At 43.3% G+C, this 17920-nt stretch overlaps 1 protein-coding gene across 2 annotated transcripts in view; it reads left to right on the top strand.

The window, feature by feature from the left end:
• CAMK1 (calcium/calmodulin dependent protein kinase I) overlaps positions 1-17920 on the top strand; it is a 142152-nt gene that overhangs the window by 110439 nt on the left and 13793 nt on the right. For both annotated transcript variants that reach the window (XM_075321446.1, XM_075321447.1), the window contains exons 4-11: positions 4276-4350; positions 6694-6832; positions 9377-9503; positions 9582-9657; positions 10065-10177; positions 11771-11849; positions 12073-12160; positions 13355-13487. In XM_075321446.1, coding sequence (XP_075177561.1) covers positions 4276-4350; positions 6694-6832; positions 9377-9503; positions 9582-9657; positions 10065-10177; positions 11771-11849; positions 12073-12160; positions 13355-13487 — 830 coding nt within the window. The remainder of the gene's footprint in view (positions 1-4275; positions 4351-6693; positions 6833-9376; positions 9504-9581; positions 9658-10064; positions 10178-11770; positions 11850-12072; positions 12161-13354; positions 13488-17920) is intronic.

The following is a 17920-nucleotide window of genomic DNA, read 5'->3' as shown; positions in this document are numbered from 1 at the left end:
TACGGCGTGAGCCCCCACGTAGTCTCCTACATACGGCGTGAGCCCCCACGTAGTCTCCTACATACGGCGTGAGCCCCCACGTAGTCTCCTACATACGGCGTGAGCCCCCACGTAGTCTCCTACATACGGCGTGAGCCCCCACGTAGTCTCCTACATACGGCGTGAGCCCCCACGTAGTCTCCTACATACGGCGTGAGCCCCCACGTAGTCTCCTACATACGGCGTGAGCCCCCACGTAGTCTCCTACATACGGCGTGAGCCCCCACGTAGTCTCCTACATACGGCGTGAGCCCCCACGTAGTCACCTACATACGGCGTGAGCCCCCACGTGGGCTGGACTGGAACAGCCAGAGGGCTGGATGTATCCTGTTGGCCGCACTTTACCCTGCCCTGCTCTAAAGAAATTAAAGCAGCATTCTAATTGGTTTTTATGGAAACGGGGCCCATTTTTTTTCCTGAAAGGCTGCTAAGGCCTATTTGGTCTCAATTGCTTGCTAATATCTGCTTGATGCCAGTGAATAGAAGCATTCAGTATTTATTTTTAATTTTTAGATTTAGATATTAAGACCTGCATCTGACTTGAGAATGAAAAATGGGATTGCGGGGAGGGTATGAAAAAGCGTCCTGACATTTCTAATGGGGGAGACCTCCTAGGAGTGCAGTAAAAGTGAAGTAGTTGCCCATAGCAACCAATCAGACAGCAGCTCTCATTTCTCAGGGGCTTTGTAGAAAATAAAAGCAGTAACATGATTGGTTGCTATGGAGAGCCTGATCCGTTTACCCCTTGTGTCCCTCAAGCGGGCGCATGATGGGAGTTAAAGTCAGAATAATAGGATTCAAAACAATCTTCATCATGTATTACCATTGAATTAGCTTTGACTGGTAAAATCTGTGAATTATTGGACGTTGATGATACGTCATCTGATGACCCATATAGTACACGCGTTGTCGGTCACCGGACGGGCAGCCTGTAATTTGGAGGCCATGTTAATATACTCGGTGACACCCACAATTGTGAAATCCTGCTGCAAACTGAGACTAGCAGCGACATCTGTGCAGCATCTTTCGGGGCGGGGAGCTTTAATCTGCGGCCGCCATCCTGTTATCTGCTCCAGGATCTCTGCCTTTCTCTTGTCTAAACCTGAGGATGATTAAGAAATCCCTCATTTACCAAAGCAGCAGTAATGGCTCAAACGACTGCGTGATCCCTCTAATGCCATGATCTCCAGTCTGTAGGGATTTGCAAGGGATTGGCCTTTTTCGACCACGTAGCTGGTGGTCCGTCTGGCCCCCAACCCCCAATTGTCTCTTTTTTTGTCTTTATTATAGACGTAGGGTCTATCGGCTTATCTAGATCAGTGGTCCCCCCAACCTTTCTGTCCGAGAGCCACATCCAGCTCCTGCCTCCTTCACAGTAGGGACACCCAGAGCCGCCATTACTAGTATGACATTCAAAGGTTTTCCACAGAAATCCCACCACAACTGTTTTTCATCCAGGGGTTCCCACCTAACCTTTAGATATCCTCTTTTGGCCTACTTACAAGTTACCATCTGGAGACCTGCTCTTCATGTCGGTTTGCTGGACCTGGTGCTAGTGCACCAAGTTGGAAGCCACCATGAGCCACATATGGCTCCAAAGCAACACATTGGGGACCCCCTGATCTACACTGTATGGAGAAAAGTATGCCCCCTCCTACATATTACACCTAAAAGGAGCTATTCTGACCACTGGTTCAACATCCATAGACATGTACAGCATTTGTAGGGTCAGACGCTCATGTTGGAGAACAGGCCAGGCTCACAATCTCCATTCTCGTTCTTCTGGGTGCATATTGCTAATCCCTGCCTAACCTTCCCCGTATCTAGTAGCATAAATAGAGATCTTTAGAAAAAGTATTTCCAAAGATCCTTTATGATATGCAAATCAGCGCAGGGACTAGTCACAAGGGTGTTAGTTCCCCCGACTAGTCCACCCTCTTGGCATGTTAGCATGCCCACAGCCGGGAGAATGACTGACTGCATTGTGCCCACTGTACGGTTTGGTGGAGGGATAATGCTATGGCCTTGTTTTTTAGGGGTCGGCTTCTGCCCCTTAAGGCATGCTAACATGCTATTCACTGCCCATTGCCCAGCATCATTGGCATAGATTTGCGTGTTTAGGCCCAGTGCGAATGATCAGAAGTCCCAGCACTTCCGGTCATGCGCACTAGGACCTCTCTGAAGCCAGGCCACGTATACCTGGCTTCATAGTGCGGTGACTTCTGATCATGCACACTGAGACTAAATCCAGCGTCTGAGCCGGTGACAACACAAAGGTATGCACGTCACTGATAACTGTGCAATGGGCATTGAAAAGAATGTTAGCACGCCCCTGTGGGGCGGACTAGTCGGGGAAGTAACTCCCTTGGGACTAGTCCCTTTGCTCATTTGCATATGATAAAGAATCTTTAGAAATACTTTATCTAAAGATCTCTTTATCTATGCTAGTGTATACAGGGACGGTTAGACAGGGAATAGCAATATACACCCAGAACTGCTCGTGGTTCTGAGTGCATATTGGACCTGACAAGTTCCCTTTAAAGGTGTTGGGTTGAGGTCGTAACTCTGTGCAGTCGCTCATGTTTCACACCAAACTCCCCCCAACCATGTCTTTATTTTTGTCTTTTATTTCACCAAACCTATCCAAGTTAAGACTATATAATTGTGCACAATGCCTGTGGTCACGGTTAAGATTTTCCATCCCTGGAATTAAGGGGCAGAAGCCGACCCCTGAAAAACAAGGTCATAGCATTATCCCTCCTCCAAAATCGTGCAGTGGGCACAATGCAGTCAGACGGGTAAGGCGCCGCTCACATCAGCGGTATTTTGCCGCAAAGCCAGATCCGTGACAATTGCGTCTCAGTGCCACTCATTTCCAATGGAATCGTGCCAAGATGCGGTCACATGCAGTTGTGTGCGTCATACACAACCGCATCTTGCCGCGATTCCACTGGAAATGAATGGAACTGAAACGCATTTGTCACGGATCTGGCTTTGCGGCAAAATACCGCTGATGTGAGCGGCACCTAACATTCTCTCAGCATTCACTAAACCCAGACTCCTCCATCAGATGCTAGAATTGTGATCCATCACTGCACAGAACACGTTTCCTCCATACGTCTTCACACCACTCCATCCGACGCTCTGCATTGTGCTTGGTGATGTACGGCTGTATGAAGCTCCTGACGGGAGTACACTTTTTTTGGCCAATATTAATACCAAAGGAGGTTTGTATTCTGCAGTTATGGAGTCATCAGAGCGCTGGTGACGTTTTTGCACTTTGCTCTTCAGCACTCGACCCCCGGCTCTGCAACATTACGTGGTTTCTGCTTGCATTCCCCTCGCCTTACTATTATTGTGCCCTTTTTATGTCATCAATGTCAGTGGGAGAGGTGAAGGTGAGGGCAGAGTATTTCAGCTCTCACTGGATCTCGGTGGGCGGAAGTGCGAGAAGAACGTGTGTATATACATCCAGGTCCAGCTCCGCGGCACCCTTGTAACAGGCGGACATGTTCACCTTTGTTAACAGCCGATCGTTGGCGTTTCCCTGAAATCCTCTATGGCAATGGAAGTAACAAAACATTATGGAGAACAGAACATGTTTCCACATACATGCGAATCCTCCGCTGCACCCCCGCGACCGCAGAAGCCCCTTTTGTTATCCCTCCAGTCTGGCGTAAGGTGGGCATTGTTGATTTAACCCTGACTCTTGTATTTCGTCTTACGGCTCACCCACTCTAATCCTTTTATCCTTTCCAACTTTTGCATACGTGGGCTGTGCAGAGAGAACACCGCATGCAACGGCATGACTCAGGCAGGCGCCTCGTTCTGCACGCTCGCTGGATGCATTGTTCCATAGGTTTCTGCACAATCCGTTACATGTTCTCATTATCTCGCTGCGTCCTTTGATGCTCTGCTCATCCACAATACAGAGGGGTGTTCACCGATCACGAGGGATTTGGGTCGTTTATAAAAAGAGCGTGGCTATTTATCAAAAAAAGTTATTAAAGTGTAGCGGATCACTGTAACATCTGCACTCCCCTAACCAAACCAGAGGGTTCACCACCCAACACTGGTCCAAGTGGGATCACCGCAAATTAGCTAATGTGGCGAGGTATGAGATGGCTGCGTTAGGGCCGTCAATGTCCAAGGTTTTCGGATTGTTCTGCTTTCCTACTTGTGGCACTTAATCACTTGCATTATCCATGTAGTAATTACTCTTCTCATTTCTTCAAGGATCAAACATGCAAACATCGTATCTCTGGAGGATATATACGAGAGCCGCAGTCACCTGTACCTCATCATGCAACTGTGAGTGCAATAAGTTAATGGGGTTTTTTTTGTAAGTTTCTGATGCCTCCTGCTGGGAAAAATATATAATTACACCTTTTGGTAATTTACAGCAGCCTCCGTCTTCTTGTTCCAAATGTATCAAGCAGAGGCCCATAGTATACCTTCAAAACGGGAAACCCTTATTGTTCTCACAAACTATGAGAGCTAGTGATGGGCGAATTGCAACGATTTGTGTTCGGATTATTCATAACGAATCCCAAAGTACTGTTCCGGTATTCATCACGAACAGCGAGCCTAATAAATAAATGGAAATAAATCTTAATTTTTTTTATAGTGCTAACCTATTCCACAGCACTTTAGATACATTGGAACACTGTCCCCATTGGGGCTCACAATCGAAGTTCCCTATCTGTATGTCTTTGGAGTATGGGAGGAAACCGGAGAACCCGGAGGAAACCCACGCAAACACTGGGAGAACATACAAACTCCTTACAGATGGTGTCCTTGGTGGGATTCGAACCCAGGACCCCAGCCACTACAAGACTGCAGTGCTAACCACTGAGCCACCACAAGGCTGCAGTGCTAACCACTGAGCCACCACAAGGCTGCAGTGCTAACCACTGAGCCACCACAAGGCTGCAGTGCTAACCACTGAGCCACCACAAGGCTGCAGTGCTAACCACTGAGCCACCACAAGGCTGCAGTGCTAACCACTGAGCCACCACAAGGCTGCAGTGCTAACCACTGAGCCACCACAAGGCTGCAGTGCTAACCACTGAGCCACCACAAGGCTGCAGTGCTAACCACTGAGCCACCACAAGGCTGCAGTGCTAACCACTGAGCCACCGTGCCGCCAACCTAATGCAAGTCGATGGAGAAATTAAGCATTTTTGTTATCGTGACAAATACTGGAATAGTACTATGTATTTGGTAAGAAATATCCGAACAGAAATTTTTACTAATGGCTATCACTAATGATAACCCTTCAGTGGCCCCCACACTGTATAATGCTTTACCATGTAGTAGGATGCCTCTACAAGCAGTATGATGCCCTCACAGTGCCCCTCATGCACACTGTAGGGTTCACCCCCCACAAACACACAATATGATGCCCTCACAGTGCCGTACACACAGTATGATGCCCCCATAGTGCTCCTCATGCACACTATACGGGACACTCCCTCTTCCCCACAGACGCACACAGTACGATGCCCCCACAGTGCCCCTCATGCACATTATACTGTTCGTCCCCCCTCTCCCCCACAGACACACACAATATCATGCTCTCACAGTACCAGACACACAGTATGATTTCCTCTAAGTGCTCTCCCATAAACACAGTGATGTCCTCACTGTGCCCTTCCATCCCATGCACATAGTATGCTGCCCCCACAGTGTTCCTCATGCACACTGTGCGGTTCGCCAGCCTCTCCCCCACAGATACACACAAGATGCCCTCATAGTGTCCCACAGACTCAGTATGATGCCCCTACAGTGCTCCTAATGCACATTGTACGGTGTGCCCAGCCTGCCCCACAGACGCACACAATATGATGCCCTCATAGTGCCCTACACACAGTATGATGCCCCCACAGCACTCCTCATGCTCACTGTACGGTTCACCCCCTGCCCCCCACGGGCACTCACAATACAATGCCCCCTCAGTGCTCACTGTATGGTTCACTCCCCCACAGACGCACACAATATCATACCCTCACAGTGCCCGCTACACAGTAGGATTTCCTCTTAGTACACTCCCATAAACACAATAATGTCTTCACTGTGCCCTTTCATCCCATGCACAGAGTATGCTGCCCCAAAGTGTTCCTTATGCACACTGTACAGTTCGTCAGCCTCCCCCCACACAAACACAATATGATGCCCACACAGTATGATTCCCCCTCAGTGCTCCTCATGCACACTGTACGGTTCGCCCCCCTCTCCCCCACAGGCGCACGCAATATTATGCCCCCACAGTACCCGACACATAGTATAATTTCCTCTTGGTGCACTCCCATTAACACAATGATGCCCTCGCTGTGCCTTTCCATCCCATGCAGACAGTATGATCGCAACCACACATTATGGTGCCCCTCTATCAAACCCAACTAAGAATAGTGCCCCTCTGCCCCAAGCCTTAGAAGGCACGTGCTAAATAGTGGAGCAGGGAGCTGATGGCTCTGACAACAGTATCTGTGTTGAAGTGAGGATATGCCCCTGACCCACTGGGACAGCTTCCCATTCATTTGGGAGGTGTGCCACGGTGTTGGGATTGGGCGCTGACATTTTAATTTCAGTCTCCCCTTCCATAAAGACCACGTGTATTGTACATTTATAACTTGCCCCTTTACTTTGCAACAGGGTGTCAGGGGGTGAGCTGTTCGACAGGATCGTAGAGAAGGGGTTCTACACGGAGAAAGATGCCAGCCAGCTCATCAAGCAGATCCTGGACGCCGTGAAATACCTCCATGATATGGGGATTGTGCATCGGGATTTAAAGGTATTCACGCGGTGGGGATGATTGCTGGAGATGTGGGTGTGTATGTATGTATGTATGTATGTATGTATGTATGTATGTATTTATATATGTATGTATGTATGTATGTATGTATGTGTGTGTATGTATGTATGTATGTATATGTACAGTGCCTACAAGTAGTATTCAACCCCCTGTAGATTTGGCAGGTTTACACATTCGGAATAACTTGGCATTGTGACATTTGGACTGTAGATCAGCCTGGAAGTGTGAAATGCAGCAAAAAAGAATGTTATTTCTTTTTTTATTTATTTTTTTTTAAATTGTGAAAAGTTTATTCAGAGGGTCATTTATTATTCAACCCCTCAAACCACCAGAATTCTGTTTGGTTCCCCTAAAGTATTAAGAAGTATTTCAGGCACAAAGAACAATGAGCTTCACATGTTTGGATTAATTATCTCTTTTTCCAGCCTTTTCTGACTAATTAAGACCCTCCCCAAACTTGTGAACAGCACTCATACATGGTCAACATGGGAAAGACAAAGGAGCATTCCAAGGCCATCAGAGACAAGATCGTGGAGGGTCACAAGGCTGGCAAGGGGTACAAAACCCTTTCCAAGGAGTTGGGCCTACCTGTCTCCACTGTTGGGAGCATCATCCGGAAGTGGAAGGCTTATGGAATTACTGTTAGCCTTCCACGGCCTGGACAGCCTTTGAAAGTTTCCACCCGTGCCGAGGCCAGGCTTGTCCGAAGAGTCAAGGCTAACCCAAGGACAACAAGGAAGGAGCTCCGGGAAGATCTCATGGCAGTGGGGACATTAGTTTCAGTCAATACCATAAGTAACGTACTCCACCGCAATGGTCTCCGTTCCAGACGAGCCCGTAAGGTACCTTTACTTTCAAAGCATCATGTCAAGGCTCGTCTACAGTTTGCTCATGATCACTTGGAGGACTCTGAGACAGACTGGTTCAAGGTTCTCTGGTCTGATGAGACCAAGATCGAGATCTTTGGTGCCAACCACACACGTGACGTTTGGAGACTGGATGGCACTGCATACGACCCCAAGAATACCATCCCTACAGTCAAGCATGGTGGTGGCAGCATCATGCTGTGGGGCTGTTTCTCAGCCAAGGGGCCTGGCCATCTGGTCCGCATCCATGGGAAGATGGATAGCACGGCCTACCTGGAGATTTTGGCCAAGAACCTCCGCTCCTCCATCAAGGATCTTAAGATGGGTCGTCATTTCATCTTCCAACAAGACAACGACCCAAAGCACACAGCCAAGAAAACCAAGGCCTGGTTCAAGAGGGAAAAAATCAAGGTGTTGCAGTGGCCTAGTTAGTCTCCTGACCTTAACCCAATTGAAAACTTGTGGAAGGAGCTCAAGATTAAAGTCCACATGAGACACCGAAAGAACCTAGATAACTTGGAGAAGATCTGCATGGAGGAGTGGGCCAAGATAACTCCAGACACCTGTGCCGGCCTGATCAGGTCTTATAAAAGACGATTATTAGCTGTAATTGCAAACAAGGGTTATTCCACAAATTATTAAACCTAGGGGTTGAATAATAATTGACCCACACTTTTATGTTGAAAATGTATTAAAATTTAACTGAGCAACATAAATTGTTGGTTTGTAAGATTTATGCATCTGTTAATAAATCCTGCTCTTGTTTGAAGTTTGCAGGCTCTAACTTATTTGCATCTTATCAAACCTGCTAAATCTGCAGGGGGTTGAAGACTACTTGTAGGCACTGTATGTATGTATATGTATGTATATATATGTATGTATATGTATGTGTATATATATGTATGTATATATATGTATGTATATATATGTGTATATATAAAAATATGCTTTTTATTATCATCATAAGTTTTCTGATCCAAATACAGAAGCAATTTTTGGTTTAGCTTTTTGTTTTTTTATTGTTCAGGTTTCACATGAAATAACCAGTTTTGAATTCGTTCCCCAGGTCATTACGGCTATGTGGATACCAACTATGTGTAGTGGTGTGTGTATTTATTTTTGTAAAAAAAATATTTTTTAAAAGATATATGGATTAATTTGTTTTTCACTGTAACTGGGGCATCAATAGGAGCCCCAGTTACAGGGGAAAACGTCCCACTACAGTGACATCAGTCTCTGACTGAGCTGATCTGGGTCTGACAGCAGGTATGATGGGCAGAGATCAGGTGATCATGTGATTGCCAGATCCTACAGAAGCAATGCGGTGCTGATGCTTCTGTGTGACTGCCTGCATAGCACTCAATGAGCACTATGCATCAAATAGAAGACAGAATTGGTAACAAACCTCTTCTGTCTTTTTCCCCAAAGTCCCTCTGACACCTCCTGCTAGATTTAACCCTGTGTTGTAAATTTTTTATACATAGGGTTAAAGCCCAGGTATAATAATCTGTTAAACTCCAGTCACATCTAGAGCTGCATTAAAATTTTTCTGTGCTCCAAATTTCCCATCTTTGACATCATCCCTGCACCCCAAAGAGGCTGTGAGTGGACTGTGGGATGGTTGTGCAATGATATGTGGCCTGTCCCCACCTTATAGCCGGAGAACCTGTTATACTACAGCCTCGACGAAGATTCCAAAATTATGATCAGCGATTTTGGCCTGTCAAAGATCGAAGGATCTGGAAGCGTCATGTCAACCGCCTGTGGGACACCGGGATATGTCGGTGAGGGTGAACGCCATGTTTTTCCTCTAGGTATTGGGAAGGGATCTAGACTCATGTGTTTGTGTTCTCCTCTCTCAGCCCCAGAGGTTCTGGCCCAGAAGCCGTACAGTAAAGCCGTGGACTGCTGGTCGATCGGAGTTATCGCCTACATTTTGTAAGTCACAACCCATCTAGTGGAAGGGGTTGTCCCAATTTTGTAGTGGTGGAGGTCTGATCCTTAGAGTGAAGCTCTGTCTCAACGCTCCAACCTCTTGACTGTTTTTTTTGCACTGAAACGCAGCCTTATTCGGGTGAAAGGGGGCGGCTTTGGACCCCTGTGCCACTTGGTGACCCGGGTGGAGCTATGCAGGGAAAGTGTGGAACAGGAGGCAGCACCAAAACCAGCACCGCGTCCTCCGTTCATTCAAAGGGTCGGTAACCAATCCTAAAAGGGTGCCGTATCCTAGAAGTAGAGCCACAGCTTTATACAATGGGACACCCCTTTTAACTCCCACATTTTCGGCTGAAGGACAGGGATTGTGGTGAGTACACTGTGTAACGCTCTCACTGCTCCCCCCACAGGCTGTGCGGTTACCCCCCATTCTACGATGAAAATGACGCCAAACTCTTCGAGCAAATCCTAAAAGCGGAATACGAGTTTGACTCCCCGTATTGGGACGACATTTCAGACTCTGGTAATTGAGTGTTTGAGGTTTTTAGTTGAGACCGTTCCATCCATGATTAATCCGCTCAAGTTCAGGCTTATATTCCTTTGTTCATGACTAGGCACGTTTTGTATTTATTTATTTTTTGTACATAAGATGTAGAGCTCTAATATTTTTATTTTTTTTTCCGTGATGCCTGGGGACTAGTTTTTATGTAATATCCATTATTATTATTAGTATTATTAGTATTATTATTATTATTATTAGTATTATTAGTAGTAGTATTATTATTATTATTATTATTATTATTATTATTATTATAGTATTATTATTAGTATTATTATTTTTATTGTTATTATTATTTGTAATATTATCAATAATGATAGTAATATTGCTACTACTACTGCTAATAATACTGATAATAATAATAATGTAATAATAATAACATATCATTATTACTAATATTATTAGTATTATCATTAATATTATTGCCAGTATTACCATCATTATTTATTATTAATATAAATAAATATATTAATATATATAATTTTTATCAGTTACAATTTTTTTTTTTCATAATTGAACAAATTGCCTTTTTTTATTTTTTTTTTTATTTTTCCCCCGATCATGAAGGACCTCGCAAATGTATTTTAAATACTATTCCATTACCTATAATTAATTATTACTTTTATCATCGGACACATGTATTTTTTGTTTTTCCATCTTTGGGCAATAGTGATATTATAAAACGTCATATGCGGACCACCTTAACGTTTTAAGCCATTGTATGATCAACAAATAGTTTAAGGGGTCTTTACACATTTTGGGACTGTTATATAAAAAAAAAATGAAACCCAATTGCAAGAATCATTTTTAGTCCCAAATACATACATGCAAGTTAATAAAAATAAAATGGACAAAAAAAATATCCCAGAATTAGACATTTTTTTTTTTTTTTATTTTTTTTTTGTGGGGAGGTGTACTTGCTTTCATTAATTTCACAATACATCTTAACACAGATATACACTTCCCAGAGCTTCAAATACAATAATAATTCTGGCTTCCTGCAGCCACCACTAGGGGGAGCTCATTGAAGACTGCTGTCTATACTCACCACTAGGGGGAGCTTACTGAAGACTGATGTGTACAGTCACCACTAGGGGGAGCTCATTGAAGATTAATGTGCACAGTCACCACTAGGGGGAGCTCATTGAAGATTAATGTGCACAGTCACCACTAGGGGGAGCTCATTGAAGATTAATGTGCACAGTCACCACTAGGGGGAGCTCATTGAAGATTGATGTGCTTAGTCACCACCAGGGGGAGCTCCCTGAAGACTGATGTGTACAGTCACCACCAGGGGAGCTTACTAAAGACTGTGTACAGTCACTACTAGGGGGAGCTCACTGAAGACTGATGTGCACAGTCACCACTAGGGGGAGCTCACTGAAGATTGAGGTGTACAGTCACCACTAGGGGGAGCCCACTAAAGATTGATGTGTACAGTCACCACTAGGGGGAGCTCACTGAAGACTGATGTGTACAGTCACCACTAGGGGGAGCCCACTGAAAACTTTCTATATTATTTATCCCATTAATGTCTATTTTTTTCCCATTTTATAGCAAAAGATTTTATTCAGCATTTGATGGAAAAGGATCCCAATAAGAGGAACACGTGTGACCAGGCCCTGCAGCATCCATGGTAAGATTACCAGATGCTTGAGAGAGTAATAAAACACTGGTGATATAAATGGGACACGGCAAATATGTAAACTGCATGGAAAATATTACATAATTTTTTTTTATGTATATGTGCTCCTTTTTTAAAGGAGGAGTTTTTGTACATTGGGCCCCAAATGAGTTTGATCTCAGTAATAGAATACATATTCCTTCCTGTGTAATGTACGCCCGCTGTATCTGTGTAGGATTGCTGGAGACACCGCCCTGGATAAGAATATTCACGAATCCGTCAGCGAGCAAATCAGAAAGAATTTCGCCAAAAGCCGATGGAAGGTACGTTCCCGCTGATCGACCTTGTGTCCCCCATGACAACACTTCCTGCTCTGCAATTTTGCAGCACACTGGTTGATAAGAGATATTGTGAGGATCCAGAATGTCTACATCCTACCACATGTATGTGACAATAAGATTTTGATCATTGCGGTGACAGGAAGTGTTATAGGGACCGCTCTCATCACGTCACGCTATCTAATGTGTAGTCTCACTTGGAGAAATCAGTAGCGGTTAATGTTGCAGCCATTAGGGGGCGCTCTGGTTCTGTAGATGTTATCGGTCTGCTCCGTGCACAACATTAATGTGGCTATCAGCTGTTTAACAACTTTTCTGAGAAGTTGGCTCCATGACTCCTTGTCTAAGATTGAGTCGATGGAATATGTAAATTGTGCCTAGGGGCCTGTATACCGCTGGTAGGTATGGGCCGGTCAGACAGTACAAGGCCCACAAGCCCCTTTTTGTTCTGTAAAAGACGGGTGGGCGGATCAACAGACTACGGACTGTGCAGTTATTAGGATGACATGGTGACCTTAGCCACCAGCAGGGGGCATAACATGATTTTTACTCCATATAGTGATATTTTCACATTAAAATCTTAATGGTCTGGTTTTTTTTTTTCTTCATTCTTCTTCTTCATTCTTCTTTCTTCTACCACTCTCGTCGTCGTCTTCTACCGCTCTCGTCGTCTTCTTCTACCGCTCTCGTCGTCTTCTTCTACCGCTCTCGTCGTCTCCTTCTGCCGCTCTGGTCGTCGTCTCCTTCTGCCGCTCTGGTCGTCGTCTCCTTCTGCCGCTCTGGTCGTCGTCTCCTTCTGCCGCTCTGGTCGTCGTCTCCTTCTGCCGCTCTGGTCGTCGTCTCCTTCTGCCGCTCTGGTCGTCGTCTCCTTCTGCCGCTCTCGTCGTCGTCTCCTTCTGCCGCTCTCGTCGTCGTCTCCTTCTGCCGCTCTCGTCGTCGTCTCCTTCTGCCGCTCTGGTCGTCGTCTCCTTCTGCCGCTCTGGTCGTCGTCTCCTTCTGCCGCTCTGGTCGTCGTCTCCTTCTGCCGCTCTGGTCGTCGTCTCCTTCTGCCGCTCTGGTCGTCGTCTCCTTCTGCCGCTCTGGTCGTCGTCTCCTTCTGCCGCTCGCGTCGTCGTCTCCTTCTGCCGCTCGCGTCGTCGTCTCCTACATCTTTGATCTTCTTTGTTCTTCCTTCCATAGCAAGCCTTCAACGCCACGGCTGTAGTACGTCACATGCGCAAATTGCAGCTTGGCACCAGCCAGGAAGGACCCGGGCAGACCACTCCAACCAGTCCATGCCATGGGAACTTATTGGTTCCCGGAGACAATCATGGTGAGTACATATAAGACTGCTGTACTATTGATGACTGGGAGGTCTCGGAGTTTATCCCATCCCTTTACAGGGCAAATAAGCTGTTCAAAATAAAATATATCTATATTAATTTAAATCTTGTAGCCCCTTGGTGGTTGAGGGTCCGGGTTTTTAGACCAACCATTGATCACTCAAATCAAGGGGTAGAAGCTCCTATGCTTGAGTGCACACACAGGGCTCAATAGAAAGTCTATGGGTCCAGCTCCAACCTATTTCTTCATTGGGGAGTGGGGTTTTGTATTTTAGGTCATTTTTGGGGGGGTCTTGTATTCACTGAAATTTTTTTTTTTTTTGCACCAAAATCTTCAAAATGATTCTGTGATTCATGTGTTTTGTGCGAAATCCAATATACCTTTCAGTGCCCTTTTATTTATATTTTTTTTTTATATATAGATATAGATACTCTAGATATAGATATTATATATATATATATATATATATATATATATATATATATATACACATATATATATATATATATATATATATATATATATATATATAAATTTTTTTTTATATATATATATATATAATATATATGTATTATATATATAATATATATATATATATATATATATATAAAATTTATTTTGGATCCTCTATCATGCAAAAAGTGGCATGGATCGCAAAAACGATGCAAAATTCATGCCGAAAAAATGTCGGTGCACGTAAAGTCACTCCAAGGATAACTCTTGAGTGCATTTGTGAATAAAAAATGTTGTGACTTGAATCTGTCGCAAACATTTGGAAAACAAAAACCACCCACATTAATGATCACAAAATAAAGTGTAAAAAAAAAAATTTCAAAAGGAGAATCTTGCACAGAATCTTGGGCAAAAAAAGGCCCAAAAGTGCAGGAAATCCCCACAAATGCAATAATGAAGCTGCGCCCTTTGTGTATTTATGGTTTGTTTTTTGTTTTTGTGTTTTTTTGTTTTTTTTTTTGTCCTCCATTTGTATGGTTTCTGCCGCAGCGGTCATTGGAGCTGAAGTCATTTACTTGCATTTTACGAAGCCCTTTGACTTGGTTTTGCAGCCCGGCATTTTGGCTCGAGTCAAGAGCTTTGGACGTGGAGGTAACATAGAGTAGGTAGTTAGAAGCTTCATCCAGAGTGCATCATCTGCAGGAAAGGTGAACTGGGCCTCATCCGGTAGATTGTTTAGCTCCGGAATACTCAAAGGTTAAGTCATGTTGGCAAATACATGCCTACAGTGGAATATGCCTGGCCTTAGATTTTCAAGGGACTTACCATGGTTAACACACTGCAGATTTAGGGGGTTTGGGGAATTAGGATGTTGCAGGAGTTAATAGAGGAATTTAAGTATCTTTGATTCAAAGTTGATCCAAAATTCTGATTTACAACAGTTCAGATCCAGAGCTCAAAATCCAGCGTTACATGACATTTTATTTTTCTACAGTTACCACTAGGGGGAGCTCACTGCAGACAAAGCTGCACACAGTTCCCGTAATAACACAGGCTCCCTCTAGTGGAGGGTCAATGAATATTATGTGGGTTCTCATGAATGAAGGTTTGGAGTATTAAAGGGTTTCTAGAGACACACTATATATGTTATTATTGTTGTTGTTGTTATTATTATTGATAAAATATAATAAAAATGTGATTATGTGTGTGCGCATCTCAATAAATTAGAATATCATCAACAAGTTTATTTTTGTTAATGATTAAATTAACACTTAAAATAGCTCCCTCAGTGTGTAATGACTATATATAATATATAGGAATAGAGCCCTCTGTGCAATGACTTTATATAATAGGAATAGATCCCTCTGTGTGTAATGACTCTATATAATATAAAAGGAATAGATCCATCTGTGTGTAATCACTCTATATAATAGAAATAGATCCCTTGGTGTGTAATTACTCTATATAATATATAGGAATAGATTCCTGTGTGTAATGACTCTATATAATATATATAGAAATAGATTGTTCTGTGTGTAATGACTCTATATAATATATAGGAATAAATCCCTCTGTGTGTAATGACTCTATATAATATATAGAAATAGATCCCTCTGTGTGTAATGACTCTATAGAATATATAGAAATAGATCCCTCTGTGTAATGACTCTATATAATATATAGGAATAGACCCCTCTGTGTGTAATGACTCTATATAATATATAGGAATAGACCCCTCTGTGTGTAATGACTCTATATAATATATAGGAATAGATCACTCTGTGTGTAATGACTCTATATAATATATAGGAATAGATCCCTCTGTGTGTAATGACTCTATATAATATATAGGAATAGATCCCTCTGTGTGTAATGACTCTATATAATATATAGGAATAGATCACTCTGTGTGTAATGACTCTATATAATATATGCGTTTCCCTTTTTGTATTGAATTACTGAAATTCACTTTTTGATATTCTAATTTATTGAGATGCACTAGTATATATTTTTATTATTAGTATTATTATTATTAATAATTCATATTTAAATAAATATATAATATATCACATAATATGACACGAGCTATACATTAAGAACACCCCAGCAATCCGCCCCTCTTATCTTGGCTTCTTGGGGATGTTACAATTTATAATCCAGCGTAAACCTAAATTATCTCTTTTGAACTGATCCTGGACAATACATTTTAAGTTTTTCTTGTTTGAAGAAGACAAAACTTCTGGCAGAAACTCTGCGATACTCTTATCTTTTATGAGGTTTGACAACACAATGACTTCATGTTCCTGAATTAGTCAGAGTGATTTATAAAGGGATAATTCTCAGTCCAGTCTGTCTAGCCTAAACTATTTTATTAAAGCAGAACTCCACTTAAAGCTTTGTTTTTTTTCCTGATACACCGCTCCAATAACCCAGCACAGCTAAAGGATTAACTACTTAAATTAGAACTACCAGTAGCCTCCACTAGAGGGAGCTTATGAGCGAAGTGAAGATGGATTTGTAATAAGCGCCCTCTAGTGGTGGCTGCTGGTAGAATTTTTTTGTGTGATCAAAGTTGGAGATACACTTTAATAAAAGTATTAGATTGAGCACATCCCTTTTTAATGGTTGGATGCGACCCTTATAAACCTCCACATCAGGCCATATTTGCAATTATAGTTGGGCAAAGGGTTCACAGGCATAATATGAAAACGTGGCGCACATCAGCTGATCCCCTCTGAACGTCCTAAGGTTTTGCTAATTGCAGTAATGAGGTTTTCTTGTTTAGGCCTCGTAGCTGGCGCTTGTAGCACTAGGATAGATTACGCGTAATTACTTCCTCGTTCGCTCTTTGTAAACTGTTTTTATGATTGTTTGATTGAAACAAGGAGATGTTGTGACACGTCTAATTAACCCGCCATTAAGCCCTGTTATTGTAGCCAAACCTCAGACACTATGCGCTTTTATTCTTCCTCACAGGAGAAACTTTAAAGGTTGTGGGTTTTTGTTTTTGTTTTTTTTTTTATAAGGTGACGCTTATATTGTTGGTCTTCATATCCTTTTACTGCCTTGAGCTGAAGGGATAAATCAAGTTGTCTGCAAGGGTTAAACAAGGAAGACCCAAGATAAAAATATGGACGTATACCCTGCTATAACTAAATAAAAGCATAGCACATATAAATAAATATATAAGGTTAAACCAAGAGTTCTGCACCCCTTTAAAGCCCATTTTCTGTACATTAAAAATGTGAAATCCGTTTTTGAATATCTTATTCCTAAGCTGAGATATGATCATTTTGAAATGGCAGAGGCTGCACTACTGAAAGGAATTCCGTTGGCAGGATTCTGTTAAGTGCAGTGTTGTCATGGAGACCGGTAACTGATACATTTGAAAATTCAAATTGTTCAACAGTTTGTAAATAAGCATGTTGTGAGAATGCCTCAGTAGTGCAGCCTCAGCTCTTTGGCGTGTAACTTCAAGCTGGCGTTTCTCAGACTAGGAGTGAGATATTAAAAAATGGTTTTCACATCCTTAATGTAGACAAAAAGGGGCCTCTTACCTGATGTGTTAGGACTCTGTTGAATTCTAAAAATCAAACTGGGTTTAAGCATTGTGCAGAGAGATGTAGTAAGATTATGGCTCTGCACGTGTGGATGGCGAACAAAGCCCCCATTGTACGTCCGCCCCGTGGCCCCTCGATGAGCTGCAAACGTGTGAACTCATTGTGCACGGAGAAGCGCCGCTCACGGCACTGAAAAGAGCTTATTGTGTCGGACACGGTTTGTTTGAGCGGCTCACACCTAAAACAACAACGTGAAATGCTCAGCGCGGCAGTCATCCGTTACAAGCGTGTCCTGGCCGGCAGGGTTTTTCCCATAAATATGTATGTGAATGTGAAGGTAGGCCAGAGGTGGCCACCAATGGGAATACGGGCTGTGTGCGCGATTCCAAGTCCAGAGCGAGAGGGAATT

Source organism: Anomaloglossus baeobatrachus, chromosome 8 (assembly GCF_048569485.1).
Source record: "Anomaloglossus baeobatrachus isolate aAnoBae1 chromosome 8, aAnoBae1.hap1, whole genome shotgun sequence".
NCBI classification, from domain to species: domain Eukaryota; kingdom Metazoa; phylum Chordata; class Amphibia; order Anura; family Aromobatidae; genus Anomaloglossus; species Anomaloglossus baeobatrachus.
Note: the sequence above shows the minus strand (reverse complement) of the source record. Positions and strands in the feature narration are given on the sequence as shown.